The following is a 17633-nucleotide window of genomic DNA, read 5'->3' as shown; positions in this document are numbered from 1 at the left end:
CATCTTTCTGGCGGTTTGTCATCTTGAGGGGAAAAAGAAAACTGTCGCTCTGTTTGTGTCTTTAGAAATGCTAAAAGGGCTTCGGGACATCGAAAGCCTTTTGTATTTTTATTGCATCACTCCTCAGCTTCTGGCACGTAGAAGGAAGAATAAGGTTTTAACATCAACTGATTGTATTTGTTTAGTGGGACTTTGATCTTTCAGGAACTTTGATCTTCATGATTGTTAACTGGGACGATCGTTCTTCTCTTTTCACGCCGAGTTTGATTGTTGAGCAAAAGACAAACCTGGCCAGAGTTCCCGTGGAGGTTTTAAAAACACACACAGCCCTTGTTTCCTGCCTTTTGTCCGCGACTCGGAACTCTAACGGCCGCTTTGTTTCCTTCTCCACATTTTTTTTCTCGGCAAGGTCTCACGTTAGCAGTAAACCACCGCCCCTCCAGCACACCAGAGATAAACAGTGTGTAGATGTAGAGCAAGTAGACACGACTGGACTGAATCCATTTGATGCACTTTCACTTCTTTTTGTCAAAGATGGAAAAACTAATATCTATCTATCTATCTATCTATCTATCGAGACTCGTTTCATGGAGATTTACCAGCAGTGGTAATGCGTTAATTAGTAACTAGTTTCTCTCGCATGACCACTTTTTTCAGTAGCAAATAATCTAACACGTTCCAAACTAGTAATCAGATGAATGTTACTTGTACAAGTCACTGTGTGTTTCTATTATAGTGTCCAATAAGGCGAGTTTCTTGTCTGCAAAGCCGCTTTATTATTAAACCGAACCAGCTGCTCCTCTGTTCTCCGACAAACGGACACATGCAGAGTGCAGCCACCTGACCCGCCCCCCCCTTCTCCACTCTCAGCCAATCACAGGCCAGCTCGCTCTAACGGTGCGTTCAGGTGACGGAAAAGAATCGGAACCAACCATTGTCATCTATAAAGCGTAACATTGCAACAAACCCCCTCTTTTTAAATCAATCAATCAATCATAGACTTTATTTGTCCACGGGGGCAAATAAAGTCGCACACAGGTAGTGCAAATAGTGCAACAACCGAGTACAACTACATCTCTGGGTAAATAAATACCAGTAATAGTAACAATGTGATGGTAAAAGTGTGAGTCAGATAGAAATACAGCAGTGAAGGTCAAAGGTTAAATGTGTACCAGCAGGGATCAGTTTTGGCAAAACCAGTCATTTCTATGTTCAGACGATGGGGGGGGGGGCGTGTTGTTGACAAATGCTGAGAGTAACTAAAAAAGTAACTTACAATCTCACTTAGTTACATTCAAAAACAAGTACATCTTTTTAAAGGAGTAACCACAAATCAGTAATCGGATTGGGTTTTTTTTTTTTTTTTTTTTTAAGTGACTGTGGGAACGCAAATGCAGCTGCACACTATCACACCTTATTTTTTTTTTTTCTTGAAAGTGTGAAACAAACAGGATGCAAGTGCCGTGGGGAACTCCAGCCGCCATGATGGCTCCCAAAACATGTGTTCGATGGTAAATTTTAAGTTTCAAGTGGCAGCAAATCTGTTTAAAATGACTTTTCTTGGATCGTCGGCTGTGATCCAAGAAAAGTTGTTTGTTTGCGTCTGTTAATGAACTTGGGGATGTTGGACGTGGCCCCAGACACCCAGATTTCTGGAGAAATTAAAAGAAAAAAAGGAAGAAAAAAATGAGTAAACGATATGGAGGGAAAAAAAGTTAAAGGTGAAAAACAAAAAGATCTATGTATATGTAGATCTGTGTGTATCACACACACACACACAGGTGGCAAAGTAAAAGAAAGGAGGGATACTGAACAGAAAGTGAAAAAAAGATGTGCGTGTCACATTCATGTAAATCAGATCTACCATACACAGATCTATACCACACAGATCTCAAAAATGTGTGGCCCAAGAGCAGTATCCATGTCTATGTGCTGTATCTCTATGATTCCCTCCTCCTCCTCTTCCCCTCTGCAGTTTATTAAGGCACAAACAGCTGCACAACATCACACACTCTGGTCTCCAGCTCCTCACACACACACGCGCACACACACTACGACCATGGCTAAAATCAACCGCTGCCTCCGCTTAAGCTTCATCATCTTCAATGGGATTTTTGCGGTGAGTTTAAATACTTTAATTTTTGTTTTTTTGTTTCTCATAAATAAATAAAAAAGTTTAAAGACAAAAAAAAAAAAGAGTTTTTAAATCTATAAGGACTTGGATTCGAATACCAACCCTTCAGCTTGTTTTTAAAAGCTCTTAAAAAAAATTCTAGGTAAAATGTGTAACATTGAAAGAGTTTAGTGAGGGTGAGAGGTTTGATGTCTGCGGTTATGTAACTTCCAGTAGAAGCTGCAGGAGCAGAGCAGAGAGTTGGATTTCCCTCCGCCCCCTTTTTTTCTCCTCACAAACAGAGAAAGTGGATTTATTCTCAGTGGCGCCGCTCAGACGCACTTCACAGCTGGGGAAAGAAAGTAAAAAAAACAAAAACCATGAGAAATGTTACAATTAGTGCAAATAACATGCAAAATATTTTTGTTGGTAAATTGCATAAAATGACTGTTCTCTAAAAAAATGACTGTTTAAATGTAAACTCATAAAAAGGGATGAATTTGTCAAACTAAAAGAAATTAAGTAAATGATGATTACTAAAACAATTAAAATTAATAATTGACTATTAGTGTAAACTAAACAATGTGATTTTTTTACTTTGAACTAAACGAATTAAGCAAATTATGTTAAGAAATTATATGTTTTTTTTGCATATTTGGATAGAATGCATGAATGACAACAAAGAATGGAAGAAAATTTATTCATTATTTATATAAACAAAAACAATTAATTTAATTATTTAATATTAGAGTAAACTAAAAAAAGATTACCTAGTTGCTTTTTAAATACTTTATTTTTTAATCTTCTTTATATTTAGATTTTACAGTTAATTTATATGGCAATAAACAAAAAACAATTAGTGGAAACTAAAAAAATTTTTTTTTATTTGTTATGACAACAAATGGGAAGTACTTTATATTGCTACGAACTAAAAGATATAAATTAATTTCTCGACACTAGTGTGAACTGAAATTTTTTTTTGGCGTAGCTTGTGATTAGATAAAAATAACACAAGAAGAAAAGATCAGGGATTATTCTGCTCTCCTGACCGTTTCAGACTGGAGGCAAGCTTCACTTCCTGTTCACATTCTTAGCTCTTTGTCGCCCCCTCATGTTCAGGAACGTATAGATCCACTGTGAAATGTATAGATTGCATTGGATGCCAGATTGGACGAGTCTCCCCTTAATTTGGAGCCAAATTCTCATACTTTTTTATTTGTTTATTTAGTACATCTACATTTTTATGGCACGTTTTTTATTACACGTCATAATTTTACAGTTTTAACCTGATTTCTGCAGAGGTTGAGATTTGGGCTGGGTTTTAAAGGGGTCGGTGGGTTTTACATCGTTTGGGTTGAAAACGCTTATCTGGCAACCCTGGCACGGACCGGCGTGGCATCTTTATTTACTTCTGTATAAAGCGTGTAAAGTCATGCCGGTCACGATGAGACGGCGGCGGCAATCTTTGAAGAGAATCGTGTCTTTCTAGTTTGACCGAACCTCTGGAAACAATGACTCGTTGAGACGGAACCATTGAACTTTGTCTGTTTTCGTGTCCGCAGGGTATCGGGTGTATGTTGGTGTACGGGACGGTGAAGGCCACCGCCTACAGCTCCCAGGTAAACCTCAGTTTCTTTCACTCCATGTTTCCAGCCACGTCCCAGTCTTAAGTCTTAAGGTGACAGAAATCTACGGCGGCCCAATACAAGCCTCGATTCAAGTCGTTCGTGTCATGAATGGACGTAGACCAACTGCGGCCAAGTCAGGGTCCACCTTTCTGGAATCCCGTCCTCCTCTTTTCACCATCTCCAGTCACCCGCCAGTTGTTTAGGCAGGTGTGATCCAACACAAAAAGAAACCAGGACCGGCTGGAGGAATGCGAGTGTGATGAAGAGCGCCGGGAGCTGAACAGACATGGTTTCATAATCCTGAGACGAGCCTGCACAGTGGAATTTTCCACTCCGTATTGGACCAGAGGCTATCTAAATATGGAAGAATGGACTTGTTGATTGATGCTGACCGTCACGATTAGTTCAGTGAACGATTCGTCTGATGGCTCGCATGTGCCACAGATATGAGTTAAAAATAGCACTTAACAGTGAGAATATTTAAAAAATGGCACAACAAGATGCACTGAACTGGAACTTGACACTCCTTGGACCTGGATTCTTGTCTGTTTTGACTCCCCCCCCCCCCCCCTCTTCATTGTTGCTTTGTCTCGTTCCTTCTTGCTCTGCCATCGTTCAGCCTCACCTCAACCTTCGTTTATAAAAAAGTTCATAAAAGACATTCGCGAGTAGATAAAAGTCTCCAGGTTCCACAATCCTCGACTCTATTAAAAGACTAAAATCCCGGAAGCAGCAACCACGAAATCAAAGCCTCCTTTTGTTTAGCGTCACAGGACAAAAACCCAGTTAAGACCTTGAGCGCTCCAGGAGCTTCAGCAAATATTTGCTGTCGACGGTTATTATTAGTTAATATTTCTTAGATGATAAAGCGATGAGCCAACTGAAGGCTTCTAAACTCTTTTGAGTTGTAAATCAGGAAATAGAAAATCCAAGGCTTTGGCCCACGTTTAGGTTTCCCGTCCTCCCGAGACAAAACTTGCCGTTCTTAAAAAGTTTCCGACGAACTCATGTGACGCCATGAAAACTACTCAAAACGGTGTAGAACATATGCCAGGCCTGTAGGTGGCACTGTAAATACACTGAATTGAGTATCGGCTTAAGTATCGTCGTTGCGATGGTGGCCATTTCAAATTTCCATACTCACCCGATCCACTGCACGTTCTCGATCCATACCCGTGTCCATACACTTTATGCAACTCTTCGGTATTTGCCCCCGCAGCTCTGCAGTAACGTGATGTTTGTGTTTGCAGCTCTCGAGCGTGGGCGGTCCCACCCTGGGCTGGGCCTGGGCATTCTCCATCGGGATCCTCGGCATCTCCTGCCTGGGAATATACGCCGGCAAAACGGAGAAAGTCCTCCTGCTCAAAATCGTACGTACAACAAGATGAAAGGCCTCGCCAACGTCGCGCGTGTCTTGAACGACCGAGAACGAGGAAGTAAAAGTCTTTGGTGTGCAGTTTGCAGGATTCATGGGCGTGGGACTGATCATCATGATGATCTTGGGGATCATAATGGCCGTCGCCAAGAGCAAGGTCAGAATCGTAGCGTTTGGACAATTTGATCTCGACAAGCCAAACGTCTTCCTGTTCACCTGTCCAGTGGTTTTGTTGGGGGGGCAGTTGTGTCTGTCGCCTAAATGTTATTACTGAAGTCTCCCATGTTGCTAACAGCGTTCGTTCTCCCTCGTAGTTCACGGAGGCCTTCAACAGCGCCTCGGGTATGACCGATGTCATCATGGATGACCCGTCCATGAAGGAGACACTTGACGAGCTCCAGCTCAACGTAACGCTCTTCATACTTTATGTGCTTTTTTTCTCCCACAGGCTCGTACAGAAGCTCTAGATATGGCCACATGCAAGAGTTTAGACACAACTACAAGAGGGAGGGAGGGAAAGAGAGAGAGAGAGATTTAGTTTTTTCAAAATTTTCTAATTTCTTTTCCTTTTGCCTTTTTGATTTTTTTCTTTTGTTCATTGTTTTTCTTTTTTTTTTCCAAATATATATTTTTTTAATTTTGCCCTTTGCCTTTTTCCCCCCCCTTTTTTTCATAATTTTTCAAATTCTCTTAAATTATTATTATTATTTTTTTAATTTTTTTTTTAAATTTCTTCCCATTTTTTATTTTCCTGGCAAAAAAATCACACTAGCAATTTTAACCATTTTCCCTGTGTTGCTTAAAATTCTTTTTTTATTTTATCAGTTTCTAGCACTTCCTTAATCCTGTAGCTTCGACCTTTTAATTTAATCAGTGTGAAATAACGTGAATTAAAACAGTTTTTTTAATTAAATTGTTCAGGGAGCCACTTGTGTTTACATTTTGTTTAATATAGAGTAGCATTTGTTCCATACATCGTCTGCTTAATAACTTTTAAAACACTTTGAGTTAAATTATTATTTCTTTTGGCAGTTTGTGTTTGGAACCAGCGGGAATCTTGTTTTTAACTTGTTGTGATTCCAGGGTCACTGCTGTGGGATCTGGCAGGCCAGTGACTGGGGCAGCTCCATCCCCGACTCCTGCGACTGCAACTACAAGACCGATGGCGTGACGCAGTTTGGACTGGGAGCGTCGGGCTGCAAGTCCAAACCTTTTGTCGGTTGAAGAACTTCAAACTACAATGTTGCCAAAAAAAAAAAAAAAAAAACCCCTGAAAAGTTACCAAGTGTTTCCTGTATAAACGACCTCCTGTGTAGAATTTCATAGGTATTTACGTTATACGAATAATAACTACTTCCTGTCTGGTCTGGTCTTCCTGCAGGGTTCTACAGGCCCAACGAGGATCTACGACCGGGTAAGTTATCTAAACGTGACCCACAAACCCATTACAAGTTCGAACCTGCTGGTTTTCTACATAATTTGTTATAACCAGTTGGTTTTATACATAACTTGTAATTACCAGTTGGTTTTCTACATAACTTGTTATAACCAGTTGATTTTATACATAACTTCCTATAACCAGTTGGTTTTATATATAACTTGCTATAACCAGTTGGTTTTCTACATAACTTGTTATAACCAGTTGGTTTTCTACATAATAACTTGTTAGAACCAATTGGTTTTCTACATAATAACTTGTTAGAACCAATTGGTTTTCTACATAACTTATTTAAAAAATTTAGTTTTCTACATAATAACTTGTTATAACCAGTTGGTTTTCTACATAACTTGTAATAACCAGTTGGTTTTCTACATAACTTGTAATAACCAATTGGTTTTCTACATAACTTGTAATAACCAGTTTGTTTTCTACATAATAATTTGTTATAGTTGGTTTTCTACATAATGACTTGTTATAACCAGTTGGTTTTCTACATAATAACTTGTAATAACCAATCGGTTTTCTACATAACAACTTTTATAACCAATTGGTTTTCTACATAACTTGTAATAACCAATTGGTTTTCTACATAACTTATTTAAAAAATTTAGTTTTCTACATAATAACTTGTTATAACCAGTTGGTTTTCTACATAACTTGTAATAACCAGTTTGTTTTCTACATAATAATTTGTTATAGTTGGTTTTCTACATAATGACTTGTTATAACCAGTTGGTTTTCTACATAATAACTTGTAATAACCAATCGGTTTTCTACATAACAACTTGTAATAACCAATCGGTTTTCTACATAACTTTTATAACCAGTTGGTTTTCTACATAAGTTATTTAAAAAATGTGGTTTTCTACATAACTTGTAATAACCAATTGGTTTTCTACATAATGACTTGTAATAACCAATTGGTTTTCTACATAACTTGTTATAACCAGTTGGTTTTCTACATAACTTGTTATAACCAGTTGGTTTTCTACATAATAACTTGTTTTAACCAATGGGTTTTCTACATAACTTATTTAAAAAATTTGGTTTTCTACATAATTTGTTATAGTTGGTTTTCTACATAATGACTTGTTATAACCAGTTGTTTTCTCCATAATGACTGTGTTGCAGCCCTGTGCTGACCTGATCGTGGTGGTGGTAGACGTGGTGTTCCGGGTCATGATGGGAATATGCTTTGGCTTCGCCGTACTCGCAGTGAGCTCCGCTTTATTTTCTCGCCCCAACATTCACTCTTGAAATGACTAAATACATTTTCATTCACAACTTTTAAAGTTGTTGAAAAGATGACGACGAATTCTTAATAATTCCAATATTATTCTTATTTTCCTTTTTTAATCCATTCAAAAAATGTGTCTATTGACATAATTACTATTAAACAACCGTACAAACTAGAGTCTGTTACTTTATGTCAAAGTGGGCAAACTTACAAACTCAGCTCATTACTTTCACTGTTAATTTTTAAATTTAATGTCACATTTTTTTTTACATTATTATTGTGTGTGTATGGATTTAACTTGCTTCAGCGCATTCAGGGTCATATGGTTGTGTCACAATGGTCTCTCTCTCTCTCTCTCTCTCTCTCAGCTCCTCGGCCTGCTGATCTCCCTCTTGATGATCCATCAGGTGCGACGCCACGACGACATTGGCCGACCCGGCATGGCTATGAAAGGCTTTTAAATACACCCCCCCCCCCTCCTTTTTATTCCAAAGTCTCTGAAGCTATAAAGCAAACATATATTTTTGTGTAAAATCACTGTTTTCCTTTGCTGTTAATGCACTGTGGCTTTTTTTGTATATGTTCCTGACCTGATGCAGCTCTGATAACCCCAAACAAAATGATTGAGGGGGGTGGGGGGGCCACCCCCCTCAATGATTTTTAAAAAATAAAGTTTTCTAAAGTTTCTTTAAATTTTTTTAAACAAAATGAGCGATAAAGAAATATATACACAGGTTTTAATTCACTTTAATGGAAGCCACTGCGGTTGCCATGACAATGCCAGCAAAGGCTAATTGATAATGGGTATAGTAGTGATTGTAATAGTGACGTACCACAATCAGAAAATATCATTCAATAAGAGAACCTAGGGAATTTAGTTTTTTAACAGTAATCAATTTTTTTTTTGTGTTACTTTTGGACAAATTAAAAATGCAGAATATCTGAGAAAAAACCTAATATTTTTTAAATGCTTTTCTACATATTTAAACCACTATTGCATCTGAAATAGTTAACTTTATTAATCAAATTCTATTCTCAAGATTTAAAACATGTCGAACAACTTCAAGTATTGTGGCTAATGTTGAGCTTGCTAGCTTTTAAGCGAGAAAAAAAAACTAGCCAGACGTTTTTAGCGTGGAAATCAGACATCAGAAAATGTCTGATTTCTTGCCGTGTTTCTTGTCCTGATGCGTTTTATGTGTGAAAAATCCCTTTTTTGTTGACATTTTTGTTGCTAGCTCCAATAGCACTGGAATGTTTAACGCTTGCTAACAAGCTAATATATGAAATTCCTCTATTTTGATTTTGGTCAAAAAAAAAAAAAAAGAACATGTTTATGCTAAACATAATCAAGAGGATTATATAACAACTTATGTGATTAAGTGTAAATTTGTTTTAACTTGTATGTCTTTTTTTATACATAAAAGTTAAAAACGTCTGCCTTTAATGACCTGTTTGTGAGATTTTGTGAAGTTTATTTGCCGACCACTTACGAAATTAAATCAAATAGTTATAATATAGCTAGTGGGCTAAAATGTTAATGATTGTAAATGAAATGATTGGATAAGATTCATATTGCCTTCGACGCCACGCAAGCTGCCGATGTTTTATTCAACGTTCTTTTTATTGCTTTTTATATTCATGTTTTTACCCTTACGACCCGTTTTTAACTGTTCTACTCGTATTGTCTATATCTGTTCTACAACATGTGAATCGTGCACCTTTAAATCTTATTTATCCTCTTGTACATCACATTGGTTCACTGTGGTTCATTTTCAAGTGGCATTTTAAAGGAAGCCGCTTCTTAACCAATCAGACAATCGGAGTCTTGGCTAAGCCCCGCCCCCCAGTTACTGTCGCTAACATGGACAAGCTATCACAGCTGACTGCAGGTTTACGACGGCGGCTGTTGGTGTAGAAACAATACTGCAAAGAGATGTTTAGTGTGGCGCCACCTGCGTTACAGCGCCACCTAAAGGCCTGGAATATGTCCTACATCATTTTGAGCTGCATTCACTGTGACGTGTGGATGGAATCTTTTATTTATTTTTCTTTAAGTATGACTGGGAGAGAAAAAAAGAGCGTTTTGGCCCATGTGGACAGGCCATTAATGAACTTTTTATGAGTCATTCAAACTGTTTTTAGTGTTTTTTTTCCATTCAGGCAAGTAGGTTTTTAATAAACATACCTTCGACTTGTTTCCAGGGAGTTCTTGCGTCTCGCGTTTCTGGCGTTGACGTTTAAAAACCCCATTGAAATATGTCAAAGGTTAGTGATAAAAAAAAACAAAACAGCCTTCTTGCCTGAAAAGGTGAAAGCAAAATGGCTAAGAACAAATCAAAGGGATGATGAACTCGATGGGGGGGAGATAATCATGAGAAATGTTGTCGACTTGACTTCTGCTTCATTTCATAAGTCGCCTGTGAAGAAGAGTTCCGCCGCAGAGTCGCACTGTTTTTTTGGGAGGAGGAAACGGAGGAGGAAACGGAGGAGGGGCGGATAGCGATTTCCAGGAACCCTCCAGCTCGTGACGCAACGCCACGGATGGTAAAACAAGCAGCTGGTATTCATCAAACACACAATGCCCAAACACAGGCGACAGGAAGTAAGCGCTGCCCTCGCTGGGAGGTACAATCTCTCTCTCTGTCCTGAACACTGAAACTATTGTTAACTGTCAAACCAAACTCTCATTAAAGGCCCCACATTGTCTAAAATTCCCTTTCTTCTGGTTTCCCAACGGTCATGTACGTCTCTATACTCTGTGTACGAGGCTCCGCTTTTTTGGGGGTTTTGTTTAAAATGCAACAAACCTCCATACGATTCTGAGCTTTTTTTCCCCTTCATGATGTCACGCAGGGAACTAACCACTCCCTCCGATGGGGGAAGGTCACTTTGACCCTCCCACTAGATAACTGTCCTCTAAAATTACGAGCAGGTGCCATTTCCCCCCCTTTGCAAACACTTCTATACTGCAAGATGAGGCGCGTCAAAGAGTTTTACGATTCCGATTGCATTTTCGATTCTGCTTAATGAGTCGGTTCTTTATCGAGTGCTGCTGCAATTCATGTGACAGTCATCCAAAGGCGTCGCCGGCTGCTGCTACCTCACGTCTTCTTTCTTGTCAGGAAGTCAGAAAATACATTTTAAAAAAGGAAAGAAAAACAAAAATGGTTATAATTTATTGAATTTAAAAAAGAAATCTTAAACAGCAAGGCTAATGCTAATGCTAATGATGGAGGAACTTTCCCCTTTGTCAAAGTCATGCTGTTCCAATATTTCATACATAAATGGTTTTTATTTAACAAAGATACAATACTTGAAATACCTATTCCCAGTGTATGTCAAAATTCTTCACACACATACATAAATTTCCTCCGTCAGTCTATTGGACGTCATTTGGGAATTTTCCCGCCTCCGACTTTGGATCATGAGCAGGAAATGTCGAAATCAGTCCCACTAAAGTAAGATCATTTAAATACTTTTACACGTTAGCTCTTCATTCATGTCGGCCTGTTTGCTTTATTCCAGACGTCATTTGGGAAATTCCCGCCTCCGACTTTGGATCATGAGCAGGAAGTGAAGAAATCTGCCCCACGGAAAACCTGCAATTGAAATATACACACAAAGACGACGTTATTAGCGATACACGCTAGGCTAACTTACACCGGCTATTTTCACTCTCCAAAATGTCCACCTGTATTGTGGGAAGTTCCCAGCTTGGCAGTATTCAAGGCTATTGTTTCCCACTCTTTTCCCATTTCCCAGTTACTCTTTCCATTCCCAGAACAAATTTCCCAGTTCGAAGTATCGAGATACTTTTTCCCCAACCTCGAGCTGCCACCGCCAACTTCCCCGTCTTCTACAACTTTTCCATCTTCTACACTTCCTATGACTTCTACACCCTCTACAACTTCTACACCTCCTTCCACTCTACACCTCCTACGACTTCTACACCTCCTTCTACACCTTCCATTGCATCTCCACCTCATCCTTCACCTCCTTCTACTGTTTCTACACCTCTTTCTACACCTCGTACAACTTCTACACCTTCCATTTCATCAACACCTCCACTTCCTCCTACACCTCCACCTACTGTTTCTACACCTCCTCTCATGACCTCTATACCTCCTACACCTCCTCCTATGACTCCTACACTTCCTCCTATGACTTCTACTGATCCTACACCTCCTCCTATGACTCCTACACCTCCTCCTATGACTTCTACACATCCTACACCTCCTCCTATGACTCCTACACCTCCTCCTATTACTTCTACACCTCCTCCTATGACTCCTACACTCCCTACACCGCCTCCTATTACTTCTAAACATGCCTCTCCTCAGTGGCAGATTTTGCTGCGTGCAATGTGAGCACAATCTGGAAGGAGGTGTGCCTTGCACCAGAGGGGGGGGGGGAAAGTTGCTCCACCAGAAACTAAAAGAATTACCCCCACCCGCCCTCCACCGTGTCAGATACAGCTTTTTGGCGCCCCCGTGTGGGCGCAGGCAAGAACTGTAAATTTGACTCCGACATTCAACAGGTCAAGCGGCCTGATTCTACTTTTCCAGCCCAACGTGTTCAAAAGAAGCTTAATGGGTTGCAAACAAGTCCAACCTGGCAACACGGCTGGCAGCCAGCCGCCCCGGCACCGACTGCATCACAGCGGGTCGGTAGCCGGTAATTGAGCGCTTGCATGCTGAAGGAAGGATGGGAAATGAAAGGTGGGAAAAGCCACCAGGTGTCCAGTTCAGAGAAAGAAGGAGAGAACAAGAAATGAAGAGGACTAAAGATGAAGGTATGTAATCTCTATAATTATCATGTACGCAATGAAACAGAGAGGTGGGTGTTTGCCCAGGGCGCAGCACTATCCATGTCTTCTACTAAGACTACTACACCTCCACTTTCTTCTACACCTCCTCATACAGATTTTCTGCACCTCTTCCTCACCTCCTCCCTCTCCTTCTATCCAATTCTACTCCACTTTTTCCTCCATCTCTTCCTTCTCCACATTTTTTCGTTAGTCTGCTGATGTTAAATGTTTTTCCTCTGTGACCTGAAGCCAGTGGAGTCAGACTGTGGTGTCTTCCTGTACTGAACAGTACTGGGAGTTCCCCAGCAGGGGGCAGTGTAGGACAGCAGGAGGCTTTACAAGCTGAGGCCCTGGGTTGAGGCGCTACAATGCGCTGGCATGGATCTGAACTGTGCAACCTTCCAGATGGAATGTGATCTTTAAAAGAAAAGTGCTTGCAGATGTGGATTTTACCGATACAGTTTCCTAAATATTTTATAAATGAGGCCCCCGCGCTGTGGAAAGGCCTCATGAGCTGTTCCAGAGCTCATTCTGTGTTCTGAGGACGGTTTAATGTTCCATTAATGATCTGCCGACGATATAAACTGATGTGACGCCCGTGTTCTGTTCATGTTCTAACGTTCTACTGGTGGCTTAATGTTCTGCTGATGTTCTGCGGCTTGTCGGTGTTTATTCACCGCATTTTCTGCTACAGTTGTGAGGACTAACACTTGAATAATTGGAAGCTTTATTTGGATTGTGGTTTTGATTTAGTTCAAAACTTGTTCTGTTCAGTGCAATTTGTGTCTGCTGTGTCTAAGACGTGTCAATACACTGAGCAGACGACACATTCTACTCTTGTCTTAATTTTTTGTGTGCTGGTGAAGTAGTCCAAAAGTAACAAAGTATTCTTGTAGATACATTTTTTATTTTAGTACTAAAAGTAAGTTACTGATTACATTTTTTGACAGGCAACTTGTAATTGTAACGGATTACAGTTGTCAAGTAACCTTCCCAACCCAGCACATTAGCCTCCAAACTGTTTCTGTGACCTGTCGCAATGTTAGCATCATATTAGCATTGAAGTTAGCCTCCGACTTGCTCGTATGGTTTCAGCCGAAAGTTGCAGTTACCTTCAGTGTCGCACACGTGCTCAGCTGGCGCCCGGGCCGCCAACGGGGGTGATGACGAGGGGGGTGGAGTTCGCCCCGTCGCTGTTGAGGCCGGGGCTGAAGAACGGGAAGAGCTTCTCGGCGAAGTCGCAGCCGGTGAAGGTGTACAGGAGCTCCGCCGTGTCGACATCATAGAAGGAGACCAGTCCGTCCTCGTAGTCCACGAACACGCCGACCGTCTCCGGCGCGGAACCGGGCGACAGCGGCAGAGGGGATCCCACGAGCGCCGCGTACTCGTCGCCGTTCTTCAGCCACAACGTCCAGTAGCCGATCTTGGGGCAGAGCGGTGTGACACCCTTCCGTTTGACGGACTGCTTGGCCACGCCCACGGTCCACCTGCTCTTCCCCTTCACGCCCACCTGGAAGTAGAACTTCCCGGACGAGAAGCTCTGGCTGCCCAACACGCAGCAGCTGGGGTTGAATCTCTCCGCGTTGTCCTGAAGACTCTTCTTCGCCGTGTCATGGTGCACCTTCTTACCGTCACCTGATAGCACCAGGGCGGGGTGCGCCGTGTTGGCATCAAAGGTCACCTCCACCGCCGCCTGCTGGACTCGGCTGAGCTCAGCCTGTCTGAGCAGCTCCTTCATGTCAGGGCTGAAGGTCTCATCCATCTGCCGCACCACCGTCTTCACCATCCCCTCAAAGGACGGCGCCACCACGCGGACCTCCGACCAGTCCCTGGTGGCGTTGAACTCTGTGAAGGAGGAGAACGCTTGCAGGAAGTGGAGGGAGTCTTTGGAGCGTGAGAGGGACTCGGAATCGGCACGTTTCCTCAGGAGATCGGAGATCTCATGCTCCAGGTCCCGGATGTAATCCCCGGCTTTGTTCTCCATGGCCTTCTGCTTCTTCTCGATGGTTCCGACGAGCTCCTCCTGAGTTTGCTCCAGAGTCTGGATCATGGTGGAGAAGATTTGGACCCCTTCCATCATCTCCTTCTCCGCGCTCTCCTTGCTCCTCTTCACCACGTATTTAATCTCCTGGATCTTGGAGCGTCTCTCCTGAATCATGCGGTGGATCTCGGCCTCCCTCCGCCCCAGCTCGGACTTCTTCCTCTCAACCTGCTCCTTCAGTGGCACCACCTCGTGCGACTTGTGGTCCAGGAGCGGGCACAGCATGCACACGCAGGTCTGGTCCGTCTCGCAGAAGAGCTCCAGCGGTTTGTCGTGCACGCCGCACATGCGTCCCTCCAGGTTGTCCGACGGCTCGCTGAGGTGGTGCCTCTTGAGGCGCGCCGCCGACAGATGCGGCTCCAGGTGCGTCTCGCAGTACGATGCCAGGCACACCAGGCACGACTTCAGCGCCTTGCTTTTGGGATCGGTGCAGATGTCGCAGGGGACTTCGCCCGGTTTCAACTCGGTGGCGGCGCTTCTTTCGGCCAGCAGCCGGAACTGCACCGCCATCTCGGAGATGAACTTGTTGACGCGCAGGTCCAGCTTCCTGTAGAATGGGTACTTGCAGGACGGACACTCGCACTGACTGTTGGTGTCCCAGTAACGGGCGATGCACGCTTTGCAGAAGTTGTGTCCGCACGGCAGTGTGACGGGCTCGATGAACACATCCAGACAGATTCCACACAGCAGCTGCTGCTCGGTCAGCAGAAAGCTAGCGGCTGACATCTCTACTCTGCGGGGAAAGAAATGATTAGTGATCACCTGGAAGTCGCTGGTTTCCTTGTTGAAACATGTATATTGGTGTTGGACCTCGGTTGAAACATACCTGACAATCTGAAATTTGAAAAGTAAAAGTCCTTTTAATTAAAGATACAAATGAATACCTTCAAAAGGGGATATTAAGGCGTTAGCTAGGCTAGGATTCAGCTGGCTTTCAAAATAAAAGCCAAAGACTTTAATAAAACCTTGCAGCTTTAATTATATTTAATTCCAGGGAAGGAATTAATTACACATTTCATAAAATGTTTCTATATTTACTTCCAGTTTTAATGAATTACATTTAATTTACATTTAATTCTGCTTGATCTTTGCTCTACATTTGATATGGTCGACCACAACATTTTAATGAACCGTCTTAAAAATCATATCGGCATTTCTGGTGTGGCTCTGAACTCGTTTGAATCCTATTTATTTGACAGATCTTGCTCGGTTCGACTTGGAGAAGCTTCCTCTAAATGTACTCAACTTTTTTTTGTGGAGTCCCTCAGGGATCTGCTCTGGCCCCCCTATTATTTTCGATATATATGGTTCTCCTTGGGGTTATTTTGCACAGCCTTAACATCACTTCTATGCAGATGACACTCAACCTTATTTTCAAATAAAACCTGGTACAACAGACACTTCCTCCATTCTTTCCTGCCTGGTAAAGGTGGCGAGCTGGATGACAGGATTTCTTTTTTTTTTTTTTTACAATTAAATCCCTCAAAAACTGAAATCCTTTAAAAAATTGACTACCTGCTAACTCTGTATAAACCAGATTGCTGTCTGAGATCTTCTGGCAGGGGCCGACTAATGGTTCCTTAAACAAGACTTGTTACTACGCCTCTGGTGTTACAGGCTCCTCGGCTCTGGAATGCCCTGCCGAAGGAGCTCAGACAATCAGATTTGAATGTAAAAGCACTTTGTAACACTGTTTACAAAAGTGCTATATAAATAAAGTTATTATTTAATGACATATTTAATTCCAATTTTGATTAATGACACTAACTCATTATTTAATCATGTATTTATTTAATTCTTGCACACACAGTTATTTTAAGTCTTTTTCCAGTTTTATTTCCTAAAATATTTTCATTCTTCTTCCTTTCTTTTCATTCTTTTTTAAAAATTCTAAATCTTAATTTAACTTTTTAATTTTTTTTAGACTTTATTCCTCTTTGTTTTATTCTATTTTTGGTGTTTTTTTTTTTTTCTTGTTTTAAATTTGATAGGACTCTCTCTGCTCCCTGTCATGAGATTCAGCAACAGTCAGCAAATTCATGACATATTTTAATATCACACATCACACGTTAGCTTCTCGAACAATTTTCAAAGTATTTCCTATTTCTTATTTTCATTCATGCATCAGATATTTTCTCACTTCCCAAGTGTGTTTTCACTCACCTGAAGTGGCTCAGACTCCGACTCTGCGGTGAACAACACGAATCTGCAGATGTTTTTAAATCTTTGTTGCTGTTGTTGATTCTGGTGGAATGAAGACAGAAACCAGATCAGGGCGTCACTGACTGGAAGCTAATCTGACTCGTTTCTCCTCTCGGCATCCAACTGCTGCCAAGACTTGTGTTGTGCAGCATGACAGCATAAGCATTGGCTGTGGCATTAGAGTTTGAGCTGGTAGCATTAGCAATAGCTCTCTTCTTCACCATACTGTTGGAATTGACATCCTCTTAACTATACTGTTAGCATTAGAGCTAGCACTGATAGCATTACCATTAGCTCTACGCTTCACCATACTGTTAGAAATAGCCAGTGGTGTGCAGACAGGGGTAGCAGAGCTAGCACTGCTAGCCCTATCAAACATGATTTTTCTTTTTTTTTATAATTAAAAAGTGATTTTGAAATCTGCGACTTTACCAACTTTGTTCAAGAGAAGACGACTGGTTATACTTTGTGGAGGCCTGCCGGCCCAGACTAAAGCACCACCGCACGCTACTGGTGTTAGCACACCTCTTAACCATACTGTAAGCATTATCATCAGCACTGATAGCATAGCATTCGCTCTCCTGTTCAACATACCATTGGAATTAGTTTTAGAGTTAACAGTGAGCAATTGACAGCATTTGCTCGCCTTTCCACTGTACTCACTGTTATGATGGACATTACAGTTATCTCTGAAAGAACGAGTTCTCTGCCTTCTCTGTGGATGTTTATTTAGTTGACCTGCTGAGGAATGCAGAATGTGGTTTTGGATTCCAGCTGTCAGGGAAA

General features: G+C 41.5%; 2 protein-coding genes across 2 annotated transcripts; one reads left to right on the top strand and one right to left on the bottom strand.

Moving 5' to 3' along the window:
• The first annotated feature begins 1989 nt into the window (after positions 1-1989).
• LOC308146342 (tetraspanin-8-like) lies at positions 1990-9241 on the top strand. The gene is made up of 9 exons (XM_080518113.1): positions 1990-2119; positions 3676-3732; positions 4992-5111; positions 5199-5273; positions 5431-5523; positions 6200-6331; positions 6498-6530; positions 7689-7772; positions 8163-9241. Exons 1-9 carry the CDS (start codon positions 2060-2062, stop codon positions 8253-8255), a joined length of 747 nt encoding a protein of 248 aa, XP_080374239.1. The 5' UTR covers positions 1990-2059; the 3' UTR covers positions 8256-9241.
• A 2026-nt stretch (positions 9242-11267) lies between these two features.
• Positions 11268-15371, bottom strand: LOC308146648 (E3 ubiquitin-protein ligase TRIM21-like; the record flags this gene model as incomplete). Its single annotated transcript, XM_080518551.1, has 2 exons — positions 11268-11396; positions 13717-15371. The coding sequence occupies one exon, from the start codon at positions 15369-15371 to the stop codon at positions 13737-13739; it is 1635 nt and encodes a 544-aa protein (XP_080374677.1). The 3' UTR covers positions 11268-11396; positions 13717-13736.
• Between the last annotated feature and the right edge of the window lie 2262 nt (positions 15372-17633).

This window comes from Blennius ocellaris (genome assembly GCF_963422515.1).
Source record: "Blennius ocellaris genome assembly, chromosome: 22".
In the NCBI taxonomy this organism is placed as follows: domain Eukaryota; kingdom Metazoa; phylum Chordata; class Actinopteri; order Blenniiformes; family Blenniidae; genus Blennius; species Blennius ocellaris.
This window is presented reverse-complemented; position numbering and strand designations above follow the sequence as displayed.

Excerpts from the sequence above, each read along its gene's own strand:
- LOC308146342 (XM_080518113.1), top strand. The coding sequence starts at position 2,060 with ATGGCTAAAATCAACCGCTGCCTCCGCTTAAGCTTCATCATCTTCAAT. Across the intron at positions 5,524-6,199 it reads TTGACGAGCTCCAGCTCAAC|GGTCACTGCTGTGGGATCTG; the intron begins GTAACGCTCTTC and ends TTGTGATTCCAG. Across the intron at positions 7,773-8,162 it reads TTGGCTTCGCCGTACTCGCA|CTCCTCGGCCTGCTGATCTC; the intron begins GTGAGCTCCGCT and ends TCTCTCTCTCAG.